The sequence below is a fragment of the Ascaphus truei genome, chromosome 13 (assembly GCF_040206685.1).
Source record: "Ascaphus truei isolate aAscTru1 chromosome 13, aAscTru1.hap1, whole genome shotgun sequence".
In the NCBI taxonomy this organism is placed as follows: Eukaryota; Metazoa; Chordata; class Amphibia; order Anura; family Ascaphidae; genus Ascaphus; species Ascaphus truei.
Window position 1 is genome coordinate 16,281,664 of NC_134495.1, and position 15,819 is coordinate 16,297,482.

Here is a 15,819-nt window from a genome sequence, read left to right on the forward strand (position 1 = left end):
CGGGACCGTGTGTGTCTCGCTGTGTGTCACTGTGTGTGTGTGTGTATCGCTGTGTATCACTGTGTGTGTGTGTGTGTCTCGCTGTGTGTCACTGTGTGTGTGTGTCTCGCTGTGTGTCACTGTGTGTGTGTGTCTCACTGTGTGTGTGTGTCACTGTGTGTGTGTCACTGTGTGTGTGTGTCTCACTGTGTGTGTGTGTGTGTGTGTGTGTGGGTGTCACTGTGTGCTGCGCGGGGGGGGGAATGGAGCTGTTCGGGGGGGGCGGCGACCGGAGTGGCGCAGGGGGGGGGAACACGCCCGGAGCTGTGTAAGGGAGGGGGGGAGGACTGGAGCTGTGCAGGGGGGTGGGGGGGAGGCGGAGAGGGAGGGGGGGAGAGAGGGAGGAGCAGGAGCTTTTAGTCCCGGGAAGCGCCGGGTCTCTCAGCTAGCAGTATATAAAGGATGATCCCGCACAAGCTATGGGGGAATGACACTACCTTTCCAAAAAAAAAAAAGAACATTTTATTGTGTTCTTTAAATCCTGACTAACCATTTAGAGCAACCCCAGTACTCAAGCCCCCCCCCCCCACCCAAAAGGTCAGGTTTTCAGGATATCTCAGCTTCAGCACAGGTGGCTCAATCAGAAGCTCAGTCAAAGACTGCACCACCTGTGCTGAAGCAGGGACTGATTTAGCCACCTGTGCTGAAGCAAGGATATACTGAAAACCTGACTTGTTGGGGGGGGGGGGGGGCTTGAGTACTGGAGTTGAGCACCCCTGTTAAAGAGATTTTGGTCGCAAAGCTTGTACCTCTTGTAAAAACCCTCTGCGTGTGACCACGCCTTTTTGTCTGCGTGATGTATTCGGCGGTTATTGGTTTAGGGGCTTACCACATTTGAAAAGAAGCATTAACTTGGCCAAGGGATTTCTTGACTATTTGAAACTGTTCCGTGGGCAGATTTCGGTAATGCTATCGGATCAGCTTAGGGAGTTAATTAAACAGCTGTCATTTGCAGCGTAGCTTCCTAACTTGGAAAAGTGATGCTGAGGCACATTTGAGAGGGAGTAATGAGTGCAGTTTATGTCAAACACGAGGGTCCTCTTCTACCTACAGAATGAAGTGTTTAAGTAGCGAGCTTTAGAACGGGCTGATTTTTGCCTTTAAATATAACAAGGTCCTTAGCTGCAGCTTTTCCACCATTTGCATCAGCGAGTGATTTGGGGACCGGTTACACGGAGTAATAAAAGCACGGGAAGGAGGAGGCATTTCCTGCGCATATTCGGATGGGATGTAACACACGTGGCCATCACTTTGCTGCATTTCTTGGGTGTCATCCAGTAAGGTCTCAGCTGGCTTAATTTATGTCAATCTCAGACACTTGGGCTAGAGGTTTGCAACTTGATAAACAAGAATATTACATTTTCACACAGATGGAAAAAGTAGGGAGTAATAACCAACTATCACAGAGCACGTGGTTAATCTATTCAGCTGGATACCGTGCCCCCAATACTGAAGTAGCCAGAACTGCAGACTAACAATATTTAGCTATGTAACACAGGGGGGCTCAACTCCTGTCCTCAAGTCGTCCCCGTCCCCACCCAGCATGTCAGGTTTTCAGGATATCCATGCTTCAGCACATGTGGTTCAATCAGACCCTGCTTCAGCACAGGTGGTTCAATTAGAGGCTCTGTTGAAGACGGAGCCTCTGATTGAGCCACCTGTGCTGAAATTGGGATTTCCTGAAAATCATTTATAAATAACATAACTGCAGCCATACTCTAACCCCCCACCCTCCCCTCATTCTCTCTCACCCCTCATCCCCTATCACCACCCGCATCCTCTCTCACCCCTCTCACCCTCTCTCACCCCCATCCCCTCCCTCTCATTCTCTCCCCCAATCCCTATCATTTTCTCAGCCATTCCTCTAATTTTTCTCTCCTCCCCCATCCCTCTCATTTTCTCTCACTCATCCCCCTCATTTTTCTCTCCCCCTCACCTCCCTCTCATTCTCTCCCCATCCCTCTCATTTTCTTTCTCCTCCATCCCTCTCATTTCCTCTCCCCCATCCCTCTCATTCTCTCTCCCCATCCCTCACATTCTCTCTCCCCAATCCCTCTCATTCTCTCTCCCCCAACCCTCTCATTCTCTCTCTCCCCATCCTTCTCATTCTCTCTCCCTCCATCCGTCTCATTTTCTCTCTTCCACGCCCCTCTCATTCTCTCTCCTCCCCAATCCCTCTAATTTTCTCTCACCCCCACCCTCTTATTCTCTCACACCCCATCCCTCTCATTCTCTCTCCCCCCATCGTGCTTATTTTCTCTCCCCCTCTCATTTTCTCTCCTCCCCTCTCATTTTCTCTCCAGCTTGACCTCACACCCAAGCTCCTGACACCTCCTCCTGATTGGCTGCTTCTGTGTAATGCAGCCAATTGGGATGGAGGAAACTGTGCAGCTCCTTAGTAACAGCCCTGCTCAGAGAAACCCATGCCCTCAAGCCAATCAGGTCACTAAGTCCAGAGAGGTAATACCGGTCACATACATGTCCAGAGAGGTAATACCGGTCACATACATGTCCAGAGAGGTAATACCGGTATAACCATACACGCCCAGAGAGGTAATACCGGTATACACATACACGCCTAGAGAGGTAATACCAGTATACATACACACACCCAGAGAGGTAATACCGGTATACACGTACACACGCAGAGAGGTAATACTGGAATATACATATACGCCCAGAGAGGTAATACTGATATACACATACACACCCAGAGAGGTAATACCAGTATATACACACACATCCAGAGAGGTAATACCGGTATACATGTACACACCTAGAGAGGTAATACCGGTATACACATACACGCCCAGAGAGGTAATACTGGAATATACATATACGCCCAGAGAGGTAATACTGATATACACATACACACCCAGAGAGGTAATACCAGTATATACACACACGCCCAGAGAGGTAATACCCGTATACACATACACATGCCCAGAGAGGTAATACCGGTATACCCATACCCGCCCAGAGAGGTAATACCAGTATACACATACCCGCCCAGAGAGGTAATACCGGTATACACATACACGCCCAGAGAGGTAATACCCGTATACACATACCCGCCCAGAGAGGTAATACCAGTATACACATACCCGCCCAGAGAGGTAATACCGGTATACACATACATGTCCGGAGAGGTAATACCGGTATACACATACACGTCCAGAGAGGTAATACCAGTATACACATACATGTCCAGAGAGGTAATACCGGTATACACATACCGGCCCAGAGAGGTAATACTGGTATATACATACATGTCCGGAGAGGTAATACCAGTATACACATACACGCCCAGAGAGTTAATACCGGTATACACATACACGTCCAGAGAGGTAATACCGGTATACACATACATGTCCAGAGAGGTAATACCGGTATACACATACATGTCCAGAGAGGTAATACCGGTATACACATACATTACCTCTCGTTTTTTATTGACCAGAGTGTCCAAATACCGGACAGCCCAGTTCAATACCGGTCAACCTGGTAACCCTAGTTGTACTTGTGGATGACTTTCACTGGTCAATTTGATTTGAACACTTATATAATTCAGTAAGAGTTGAAAGCGGGGAACAATACAGAGTTGAGGTTTAATCATTAGCTTTTGTATGGCTATCGCGGCATGATTTCCAGATTGCTTTGTTATGTATTCTAAGCAGGTCTCAGCAGCAAGAACAAATACTGTTTTGGAAGCGGTGATGAACCACCCAGCGATCCCGCAGGCCAGCTGTGCAAAGTGTCATTTACTTTGGTGGCAGTTATCATTTTAATATATCTGAAAATCGTTCATTATTTTATTTTTACTCTGAGGTTTAGGCAGCTTTGGAAGAAAAAAAAACCAAAAAAAACTTTTCTCTTTTGAATTTTTTTTAGTGCATCCTAAAGTCTTTCAAGACTGCTGTCAAAAGTCAACTTTTCTGTTCCTCACAAAAAAACAGCACTTTGATTGTTCGAGACAAGGATTGCTTCCTTTAATAGAACAAAGAGTGGCCTTTGATCCAGTGCTTTTGAGTGCTCTCGCTATCAGCCATTTTGTAAAGGGAGAGCAGTAGGGGGAGACATTTTCAACTTTCTTTGGTTAGGTCGTGTCTTTGAAGTTAGGCCTTCTGGCCTCCAGTGGAATGTTTACATGACCAGAAACACATGTCCCCTGTATATGTTTGTTACAGACTAAGGGTACAGGGAATAACAAACAATACCACATTGTAGTTTCCAGCGGGTGTATTGAGTGCAGCTGGTCATATTTCCTTTTTGCAGAGGAGAACATTGGGTTTATGTCAGATAATAAGGGCTTGGAGCTAAAAACAAAGTACTGCGTGTCTTTGTTATTCTTTTTGAAAGCCTCTTTGAAGCACAATCCAATTTTATTTAGATCCTGGTGTGATACCCTTGGTTGGTGTCTATGATCTTATTTCGGACTGTGTACACCCGTTCAGTTGTAAACGGATGGTGGAGTTTGCTGTTTTTGTCATCTTTTTTCACACGCAAAAAACCCCAAAACTTTGTTTGCCCCCAAATATTTTTTTTTGGAAAGGTCACATGATATGTCATGTGACCTTATCATTTGTTATTTTTAACACAACTTATGCTCATTTTTTTATTTTTTTTGCAACTGGCAAATAAACGTATCACTTGTGAGCACATTAACATGTTTCAGACAAGTCTGCAAATCTGCTTTTCACCATTATTTATTAATAACATACAGTATATATAGCATCCTTATCCAGAACGCTGTAAATTACTTAGTAAAACAATGGTGGGGATACATCTGGACACAATGAAGTGAAAATAATGTAGGTGCTCCCTTTATTAACAACGTGATGGAAGTAGTGATTCAAGTAGCGTATGCGTTTATGTGACTATATAATACATATGGAATATTTGCCTGTGATGGGCATAGCGTAATTGTTAAGATGTTTTGTGGTAGGCAGGGGTGGGAACATTATGGTCGGGCTATGGGTTAGGTGCATTGAGAGCTTGCTTGGTTGGTGGGCAGGGGTTGTGGTCAGGTCTCTGGATTTAGTCTTGTCGCTGGCATGGTGATGGCTGGGGCAGTGGAGGCGATTGGATGGCTGGCGTGGCTGACTTTGGAGGGTTTTGGAGAGACTTTAGGAAGAGGTGAGAATTGGGGAGATCATGGGTGTTGGGAGGACTGGGTGAGGGAGGGGATGGGATAGGAGATTGAGAGAACATGGAATGCGATGGAGAAGCGATGAGATTTGTGTTGGCTTCTGAATATAGTTAGGGAGGGGGCAGATTGTTCCAGTGGAGGAGAGCGAGTAACGCAAATAATCAGAATGGAGAGGAGGCACATGGGGGAGGGGGGAGAGTGAGGGTTGTGGCAGTCAGGGAGAGAAGAGGAAGGGAAGGGGTGTAGCGAGAGATGAGTGTTGCAAGCTAAGGTGGGGCAAGACCACCATGGACAGATTTGTAGACCAGGGTGAGGGATTTGAAGAGGGAACATTGTAGGATGGGTTGCCACTTGAGTGGGGAGAGGAGTGGCATGGACAGAGTGGGGGAGATTGAGAAGTGTAAGGGCTGCAGCATTTTGGATTTGTTTGATTTTGTGTCACCTTTTGCTTCAAATCCATTTTAGCATGGACCCCTAAAGCATTACACTGTTTTCCTGCGCAGCCTTGGTTAAAGAAGTGCATAGCCAGTAAACCTACTCACAGACAGCTGTTTCAACCTTTTGGCTATCATCGGAGTGAGGCTGGTAATACTGTCTTTGAAAATTGGCAATTTCTGCCAAATTTTGGGGAAACAATTGCAATTTTGGGAGGGGAGAATGGGGGTGGGGTGGGGAACGTACATTTTGCAAGATTTCAATGTTACAAACCAAAAGGGGGACAGTTTTGCACATCTCTACTTTTCTGTTTTCTGTTATAAATGGTTGGGTGTATATTGGCAATAGGAGAATCGTGGCAGGTACCAGCAAAAACAGATGATGCTTCTGATTAGCATCAAGGCCCCTAGCGATTACCAGTCTGTAGTTCTTTTGTTTTTTGTAAGGGGCGTTAAAATGACCTCCCCACCCCCCCACCCATCTCTAGATACAGACAACTATAATTACATATAGAAGCTGCAGTGGCTTTATCACTACCTGTAGCTATAGAACCTAATTTACTGCCAGAAAGACCATCAATGCCATGTGGTGCCAGAGTTTTTAACCGTCAGGCACAGAAATCAGTGAGAATTTGGGGTCTGTCCCCCTCTGCCTCCCCCCTCCCCTAAGGAAATTTAGTGGAAAGGCTTTGTGGAGGTCTGTGATATACCGATGCTAACATCTGTGAGTCTGACTCTAGATCATTGAGACTCACTGGAAATCAGCAAGAGTTAACATGTCTGCGGTGGTCCCCCTGGGCAGATAAACAAGCTTAAAGAAGTCTAGAATATATGTATTATGTATAGCTATTTCAAAGGGGAACCAAGGGAATAAATGACAGAGCAGACATGCTTCCAGCACTCATCTTCTGCGAGCACCGTGTATGAGCCATTTGTAGATGTTACAATCTACACCTGAAATAGAATAGTAGCCAATGGGCACAATAGACGGAAATATGCTGTGACAATTGTGAGGATACCTATGAGGGATGTCAGCCTGCACATGTCAACAAACACCAAAGGCTCGGTGAAGAAAGACACTCTTGTTACTTGCTCTCGCTACATTTCTTATTCTGTGTCTTCAAGCAACACATGGTAAAAGTCTTTGAGCAGACGTGAAGGTGATCTTGTCACTTTGTGTACACACTCACAGTGAAGCTACAGTAGTCTGAATGTTATCACCAGTAGCTGTGAAAAACAAATGTGGAGCTACTGTATAATGTGGAATCCTAAAGCATAAGACATACACAAATACACATACTTATTGACAGTTGCATTGACTTTGCACTACGATTGTCTGTTGAAGCATATACATTGTACTTATATATCATAATTATACATATACAGCATACTTACAGTATACATATACATCATACGTTACATATACATCATACTTAATGGAGCAATCCAAGCAGGCACATTTTTCTATTTTTTTTAACAGCATTGAAGCAGGGGGTCTCCGGAAGTGAACCCCGTTAATTTTAGCTTCGGGGACCTTCTGCGTCCGTGGATACTTATATCTCCATAGTGGGGGCTGGTATCTCCTGCAAGTTTAACGCTCCCACGTCACGTGGGCCAATAGGAAGCCGCACCGGATGATGTCACGGCTTCCGATTGGCCCGCAGGCAACGGGAGTTTTAGAAAGCGTCCATTAAGTGATCCCTGCCAGCCGAGCGGAGTGGTTACTGGCACCCCCTTTCCGCCCGCCTGGATTACTTCTTGAAAGGAATGTATTTTTGTGCCATCAGTGTGTATATCAAATACATGTCTGGAACAAGCTGCATATCATATATAAATAAAAAGTGAAAACGTTATTTTACACTTGTTTGTAATAAAATTAGGCACATTAAATACATTTTTTTCAGCCAAAAAGACCACTCTATTCAAAAAGCAATAGAATTACTGTATCCTGACAAATAAAAATCCATTGAAGACCTAAAGCACTTTAAATATACAAATAATAAATAAATATACGAATAATAGATATTACATTAAGGAGACTATTCTATGTATCAGTTACCTAATTCATGACATTACAGGGTTAATGTGTATTTAGAAGTACTCCATGTGAATACTTTTTTTTACATAAAAAATATATTCTTACATCCAATGGCATTTAAAAAGCATAGAAGCTGCATCCCCTTTAAATCCAACTATGTCAAGATTATGCTTAAACTCATTGATTATATGAAGTGGCAGAAAATGAAATAGAATTTTCAAACATCCTAAGTTTACTTTATATTACCTAAATATGCCAAATATAAGCCAAACACGAAGGGATCTCAAACCAGGCTTTCTACAGCAATTACCAGCAGTTTTGCCAAGCAACTCCGTCCAACTGACACCCAGATCCACAAAAGGGTGCCAAGCTTGATATATTCATTTGAATGGGAGTAACGGCAGGCTAACGCTTGGCACCCTTTTGTAGATCCGGCCCAAAGAACCAGAATTAAAAACAACCGATCACGCTCTGCTGCTGAAAAAGGCAGAAGAGTAAAGCTACGTCCCCGCTAGCGCTGACCGCGCTCATGCTTTAGAGCGGTGATATCACCAGCTTGCTAAGCATGAGCGCCGGGTGTCCTCGCTATTTTGGAAGCGCGGGGGGGGGGGGGGCATTGCCGGCAAATTGAGCGCGCTTGAAAGTAAAAAAAATTGTTTACCCCAAGCGCCAAGCGTGGGTGTGCGTGTGTGCCCGCACATGAGCGTGCGTGCAGTGCGTGAGCGTGTGTGACGATCCACATTGAGTAAGGTAAGCGCGCTCAATTTGCCGGCTATGCCCCCCCCCCCGCGCGCGCGCTTCCGAAATAGCGAGGACACCCGGCGCTCATGCTTGGAGAGCTGTTGATGTCACCGCTCTCAAGCATGAGCGCGCTCAGCGCCAGCGGGAACTCAGCCTTATGCTGCAGAACATGTCCTCCACAATTCAAATAAAAGGAAATCATAGTGGTGTTTTAAAGCAGAACGAGTTACACTTACAGAAAGAACTGTCATTTTGTATTGCAGGAAGCGGAGATTCTGAACACCGCGATCCTCACCGGGAAGACCGTGGCAGTTCCCGTTAAAGTGGTCTCTGTAGACAGTGTCGGAACATTGACAGATATCTCCGATGCGGTGGAGTGCAGGTCGCCTGATGAAGATGTATTGAAGGTAAGTTCAGTCGGTGTTTGATAGCAGCTGCAGCTGCCTATCGCATTCCTTGGAGAAGTGTCCGTGCTTATGTTGTGTTAAGGCTTCGGTCGTGCTGCCATCCGATCAGCCCAACTAGAAATAGGCTACAAAGTTCCACGGTGTTACCAAAGTCAAAGGAGAAGAACTGTTTGGATACAAGTTTTGTTTTGATGCGTTGCTCCATTTGCTGTTTGCGTCAAGTGTAAGAAAGTGTATTTTTTTTTTACACGTGGCACAAATTGTTAACCAGAAATGTTTATTATGCCCTAGCCCTGGTGTGCGACACACAAATAAGCAGAGTTTGATGCAGCTCATTCTGTAACCCAGGTGTTCTCAACTCCAGGCCTCAAGACCCCCCCCTCAGGTCAGGTTTTAAGGATATCCCTGCTTCAGCACAGGTGGCTCAATGAGTCCCTGCTTCAGCACAGGTGGCTCAATAAGTCCCTGCTTCAGCACAGGGGGCCCAATGAGTCCCTGCTTCAGCACAGGTGGCTCAATGAGTCCCTGCTTCAGCACAGGTGGCTCAATGAGTCCCTGCTTCAGCACAGGTGGCTCAATCAGTGGCTCAGTCTTTGAGCCACCTTTGCTAAAGCTGGGATATCCTTAAAACATCACCTGTTGGGGGGTCTTTAGGACTGGCGTTGAGAACCCCTGCTGTTACCCCTCTTAAACTCCTCCTGCTCGCATTCCCAAAGTCACAAGCTGACATACCATGGTGCCTCATTTGGGAGCAAAAACCTGGATACGTTGATGCAGATCTGCAGGATGAATGCCACCATTTGCATCAATTTTGCTTCAAATTTGCCTGGTTACATTAGCCCCAACGGGTGTATTAATTACGCTAAGAAATCAATAAGACACCATTAATAATCGTTACCTCTCACTGGGGGTTAACCATCCTCCAAAATTTGGAGTTTCCGAACCAATAATATATTGTTTTGTAATCATTCTGAGTGCAACATTTGAGGTTCAGTCAACCACTGTAGGGCTATTAATGCTGCAAATAATTAAGTAATAATCCCCTCAGAACAGGGCATTACTGGCCAATAATGCCCTGGCTGGAAGAGTTGAAGGCCCGAGGCGAGGCAGAGGGACTTTAACCCAGCCAGGGCATTATTGGCCAGTAATGCCCTGTTCTCAGGTGATTATTACTATTATAGGCTAAATGTAGGCTTATTTTTTTTCTTCATAAAAAAGAAACACTTCTGTAGTCCATGTTGATTTTTATTAGCATGGCCGTCTACATTCTTTTGCTTTTACTGCACATGTTATAAATTAAATTGTACATACACATAGCCCCCTCTATATACACACATTCTGCAGCCCCTACCCCTCTATACACACAAACACACACACTTTGCAACCCCCTCCTTATACACTAGCGACACACTTTATTCGAGCTCGGCTAGTCCCACGAATTCGGGTATACCCGGGTGTATTGAGGTTTGTGACTGTTTTCTGCCCGAGTATATTGGGTTATTTTCCAGGCAGGGATTGAAGCATTTTATTCCCACTGGCTGCAATACTGCACAGTATATATATATATACTGCATTACAATTCATGAATTTATGCCATCTGGTAGACACGCGAAGCATTGCAGCCTATTAAATCCTAATCATTATCATTTAACAGATCAGCCGCCCGTCAGCCAGGCATGAACCCAGGCTGGGAAGGCAAACGCAACGGGGCTTGTCAGAGGTGAGGAGCGGCGCATTCCAGGTATCTGCCAGGTACATACTGGGTATTTGCTCGAATAAAGTGTGTCGGTGCAGTATACAAGCACACTCTGCAGCCCTCCTCTACCCACTACTCACAAATCACACACACAACACACACACTGCTGCCCCGTAAACCCATTAAACTGCAGACACACACAACAAAACACACCCTGCAGCCCTCCTACACCCTTTACACCCACAAAACAACTACACACACAACAACAAAACAGACTTCTGCTCCCTCTCTACACCCACAAAACATAAACCAACAAAACATACTGCTACCTCCCTCTACACCCACAACACCCACCAGCAGCCCCCCCTATACACACACTGCAGTAAATCCACAAAACTCCAGAAACACAGACACCAACACCATACTGCTGCCCCCTCTACACCCACAAACACACACTGCAGCCCCCCTGTAAATCCACACACTGCAGACAGACACACACCAACACCAACAAAACACTCTGCAGCCCCCCCCCCTTCCACCCATAAAACACACACCAACAAAATACTCTGCAGACCTCCTCCACCCTCTACACACACTGCAGACACACACAACAACAAAACACTCTGCTGCCCCCCTCTAGATCCACAAAACACACAGCAGACACACAACCCTTTCCCCTCACTCTCCTGTGCCGAGCGCTCTGCAGGGAGGGGGAGGAGTCAGTGCCTGGCTGCAGGCAGGGAGGGGGAGGAGTCAGTGCCTGGCTGCAGACAGGGTGGGGGAGGAGTCAGTGCCTGGCTGCAGGGAGGGGGAGGAGTCAGTGCCTGGCTGCAGGCAGGGTGGGGGAGGAGTCAGTGCCTGGCTGCAGGCAGGGATTGGGAGGAGTCAGTGCCTGGCTGCAGACAGGGTGGAGGAGGAGTCAGTGCCTGGCTTCAGCCAGGGTGGGGGAGGAGTCAGTGCCTGGCTGCAGGGAGGGGGAGGAGTCAGAGTCTGGCTGCAGGGAGGGGGAGGAGTCAGTGTCTGGCTGCAGGCGGGGAGGAGTCAGTGCCTGGCTGCAGGCAGCCTGGGGGAGGAGTCAGTGCCTTGCTGCTGCCTCCTGTCCAATCAGCTACCCTGACTGAGAGCTCCTCTCACTCTGTGTGAATGAGAACTGATTGGCTGAGAAACTTGGCAGGGTGCCAAAAATTCCGGCCCATTACTGAATGGATAATTCCTGGAATTTTAACCAATCACAGAGCAGGAATTTAAATAATGCCCGGAATTTAACACCTTTAGCCTATAATATATGATAACAAATATTCTTCAGATTTTTGACGACACTTTAGCAGGACTTCACATGTAACATTTGGACATTGCCTGCTAATTAAAGGTCTCTGTCCCATTCTGTGATGTCCATTCATAACAAGACTTCAGAATGGTACGTGTCACACTTTTACTGTATGTGCCTCTAATGTGAATAGATGTGCTTTTTCTACACTTTTGAAACATGTTATGTCAAAATGACTATCCCCAGCCTAATTAGAACGAAAACATACAGTGGCGTATTTTCTAGATGATTGAAGACTCATTAAGAAAATGATTCATACTATTGAATCTGTTAAAAGTATCTTTAGACTTGCTGCATGCAATAATACCTTGCATTTACACTTGACTGATTATCAAAATGTTTTGAAGAGGCAATACTGTTTAATCCAAACATACATCTATATCATTTTCAGCCTTTGTCAATACACTGCTAAGTGAAGACCTACCCAATTATCTTCCAAGTACTGCAATTGTAATCCTCTCTACTTTAATGATCGGTAAGCGAGGACTCATTATATATGTGTATATATACACATTTCCACCAATAGATTATCTTTACATAGAAATCTATGTATCACAGAGTGCAGTTTACATAGAATGGACATTTGGGGGTCTGTTCATTAAACTCCGATACTGCCAATGCAAAATCGCCCGGAAAATTCATGCAATTTCACGTGTTAATAAATCTGCTGTTTTAATTAATATTATCTATGCAATCGCACGGTTCGGCTGCTTTTTGGCATACACTTTTTTGTGATTTTGCAACAAAATCCGTGGATCGCACAAAACTGCTTCAGAAACAGAGGTTTGGAAATGTGATAAGGGTTTAATGACTACAGCTAAATGCAAATCCTCGCAAAAACAACAATTTTTGCCCGGAAATACACTTTTTGCAGTTTAATGAATAGACTCCATTGTCAGTAGTTTGGAATCTCCTAATATATTAAGTATTAGACTTGTATAGGGAACAATTGGGAGGACAACAAATCAGGTATATCTATGAAGCAGCAGAAGTTAGGATAAAGTTACATGAAACATCTATTATAATGGAATGCAGCATCTATACCCCCGGGGGTACCAACAAAATCCACAACGTTTAAGGAGGACTCTGCCACTGATTCGGCTGTAATAAACTTTCTCTTGATGCTCATTCCAACCTATTAGGATTGTGACATTGTAACAGGCATTGTGACTTTGTAAGAGCTCGATACATAGATTCCACACACAATGTGTTTATTTTATTCTCCATTTCCCCCTGCAAATGTAACACAGACATTTACTGGCATCTACGATACTCCATTGTCTTACACTGCAAGGACATCTTGCATTGGTGCACCCTGTAATATTTAAGCTGGGGGTTGGGAGTTGCATTCGTTGGGAATGTATCTCAGTGCATCGGTTTGGGACTTCGCTAATAAACCTTGACGTTGTCTCTTAAGAGCAATGCAGGTAGTATAATGTCTCAGACCTTTCATTTTACAAGACAATTAAAAGTGTGAGAAATGACATGGCAGATGGCGAGGCGACATTGGGTAATAAAAAACCTGGGCAATGGTAACGGATTCATAGGCTCCTGTCCTACTGTATTTAATATGCCCCGGAGATGTCTTTTGTCGTCAGGGAAGCTTGGAGCCCCATTCCTTGGGAAGGAGAAAACACCTTTACAGCACATAGAATAGGCAGTGAGAACAGAAACCACGATACCCTACCCTTAACCCTTATTAACCCTTTTGCTGCTAGGGCTCGGTGCATGCAGGGCAAAGGGCAGCAGTATATTCCAACAGTAAAATGACTGGTAATTTTAATCCCATTGAAAACCCCATTGTTTCACTGGGCAAACCACACACTAAACTTTTTGTGCTTTTGATGCCCTTTATTATATCATTTTGAGGGAGGCCATTTTAATGTGGGCCAACGGAAATTCATGCCGCGTTCAGTTTGCAGCAGAACCTTCAAAGCAGTCATTTAAATACCACAGTAAAGCAATGTACTTTTGCTTGAATTTGATTAAATGTACTTTAGAGTGATCTTAAAGACTAGTTCTCTAGACACAACTAAAGTCAGAAAGAACAAGGAAGCCAGTGCCCCTTTGTTATAGTACAGCAACATTTTACAAAACGTTTAATAAATTGCTACCGTGCCAACCCAAAGGAAAGTTTTACTGGACAGAGTTGTCGGAACCAAACTAACTAGAGCAGGACACGGGAATTATTCTGCACTTCATGGACAACTTAATGCATCAGAGTTGTGCAGACATTTGTCCTTAATTTTCCAAAGGGCAACATATTAAAACCAGTACTCCATATAATAAAATACATAGCAGAATGAAAGCTAAGGCATGTTAAACTGGTTTCACATTTTGATTGCCTCTGTCGTGTAGGGAATGAGGAAAACATTGCATTACTCTGAAGTGACATAACATTGAATTTTACATTTAAAGTGACAAAGATAATTATTATGAATAGTTTTCTTTCCCTTATAAAGTAATCTAACTTTGTTTATTAACACTCCATTTTTTGCAGTGTGTGTGTATGTATGTGTATGTATGTATGTATGTATGTATGTAACCCCCCTTTTGTTAAGATCCCTAAAGGAAGGAATGGCCATATATAAGGCCTCAGCAAAAGGGCTCCCATGTGCCAGCAGATCAGCTCTAACCGCGGATCAGTGATAATATTCCTCACCAGTCTGTATGGAAGTGGCTGTTTCCCAGCAGCAACGGGTATTGGGTTACGTAAGAGACTCTCCAGGATTCCTGTAGGGGCCCAGAGTAATCAGATTACTACCGATGATAGTTTCGAAGCAACAAGGGGGTCAGGCTCCCACACTTACTCAGAGCAACTAAGTCAAAGTACCTTCATGTGAGTGTTGAGTGGGCACTGATGGAAGAGCTGTATTCATGTCTGTCTATTATAAAGTACCGTACAACATCGTTAACATGTGTATGACCGGACCCTGTCCGTGGGGACACGAATAAATGATTGTTGTACTGCAAAAGTTCCTGGCGCCCATTATTCTACAACCTTGTAACCTCATCACCCAGCCGCCCGAATCCAGCCCCTGAGTCATGGTAACCCATGCGAAGTAACCAGATATAGCACCCGATGTAATCTCTTTATACACACACACACACACACACACACATATGTATGTATCTACATATACATACATACATACATATTGTACACATACAGTAGCATTATGGGTTCATGAAGACAAAGTCATTCCTCTGTTTGTCTGAGGACACACAGAACACTAATTGGGTTTGAAACATTGATCTCCCTTTTCAAAGGCAGCTTTATCTCAGTTATGCTGTACAATGCAAACACCATTCCTGTTTAGCAGTATTCTGACGCAGACGTTGCCAAGTATCCCACTCCAAGGGATGGAATCATTTCTCGGATTACAGTTGCTGTTCTAGTACATCTTGTCACATTGCCACTTGTGACTTACTGTACAATTACTGGGCATTCACACATTCCTCCCCACCGAGGAAGGCTGAGAATTCTCTCCTCTACGCTCCACTTCTTTCATATGCCTGTAAAGGTTTAAGAGCATGTATATAACATTGTGTATGTCAGATATGTCTATCTCTTCATCAGAAATCTATAACGGTGTAGAAAACAAATCAGTCATTTCTGGGTCCACTGCCCTTCACCACTAGAATTCCCCAAATGTTGATGTTTTCTGAAAATCTATTTACTTTCCTTATCATTCCATAATGCCTTTTGTTTTTAGTTGAACTTATATCTTAAATGAGACCCCAAGGCACCAGTTATTACAGCTGACATTTATTAAAACATACTGCCAATCCATATCAAATCAATATCGCCAACATGTGAGAACACATCTGAAGTAGACTTATCATCAAAAGGTAAATACTAAACATGGACAAGTAAAAATAAGACCGCAGTCTGTGACCAAGGATGGTTTCCCGGTGGAATGGGGCACAGGGTTGTCTAAATGATAAGACCCCCTAGACCCCTTTCTAGCTGGTGGTCCTGCAGTTG

At 44.5% G+C, this 15,819-nt stretch overlaps 1 protein-coding gene across 1 annotated transcript in view; it reads left to right on the plus strand.

The window, feature by feature from the left end:
* TMEM132D (transmembrane protein 132D) overlaps window positions 1-15,819 on the plus strand; it is a 341,293-nt gene that overhangs the window by 255,861 nt on the left and 69,613 nt on the right. The window contains exon 5 of the mRNA XM_075568700.1: window positions 8,665-8,808. Coding sequence (XP_075424815.1) covers window positions 8,665-8,808 — 144 coding nt within the window. The remainder of the gene's footprint in view (window positions 1-8,664; window positions 8,809-15,819) is intronic.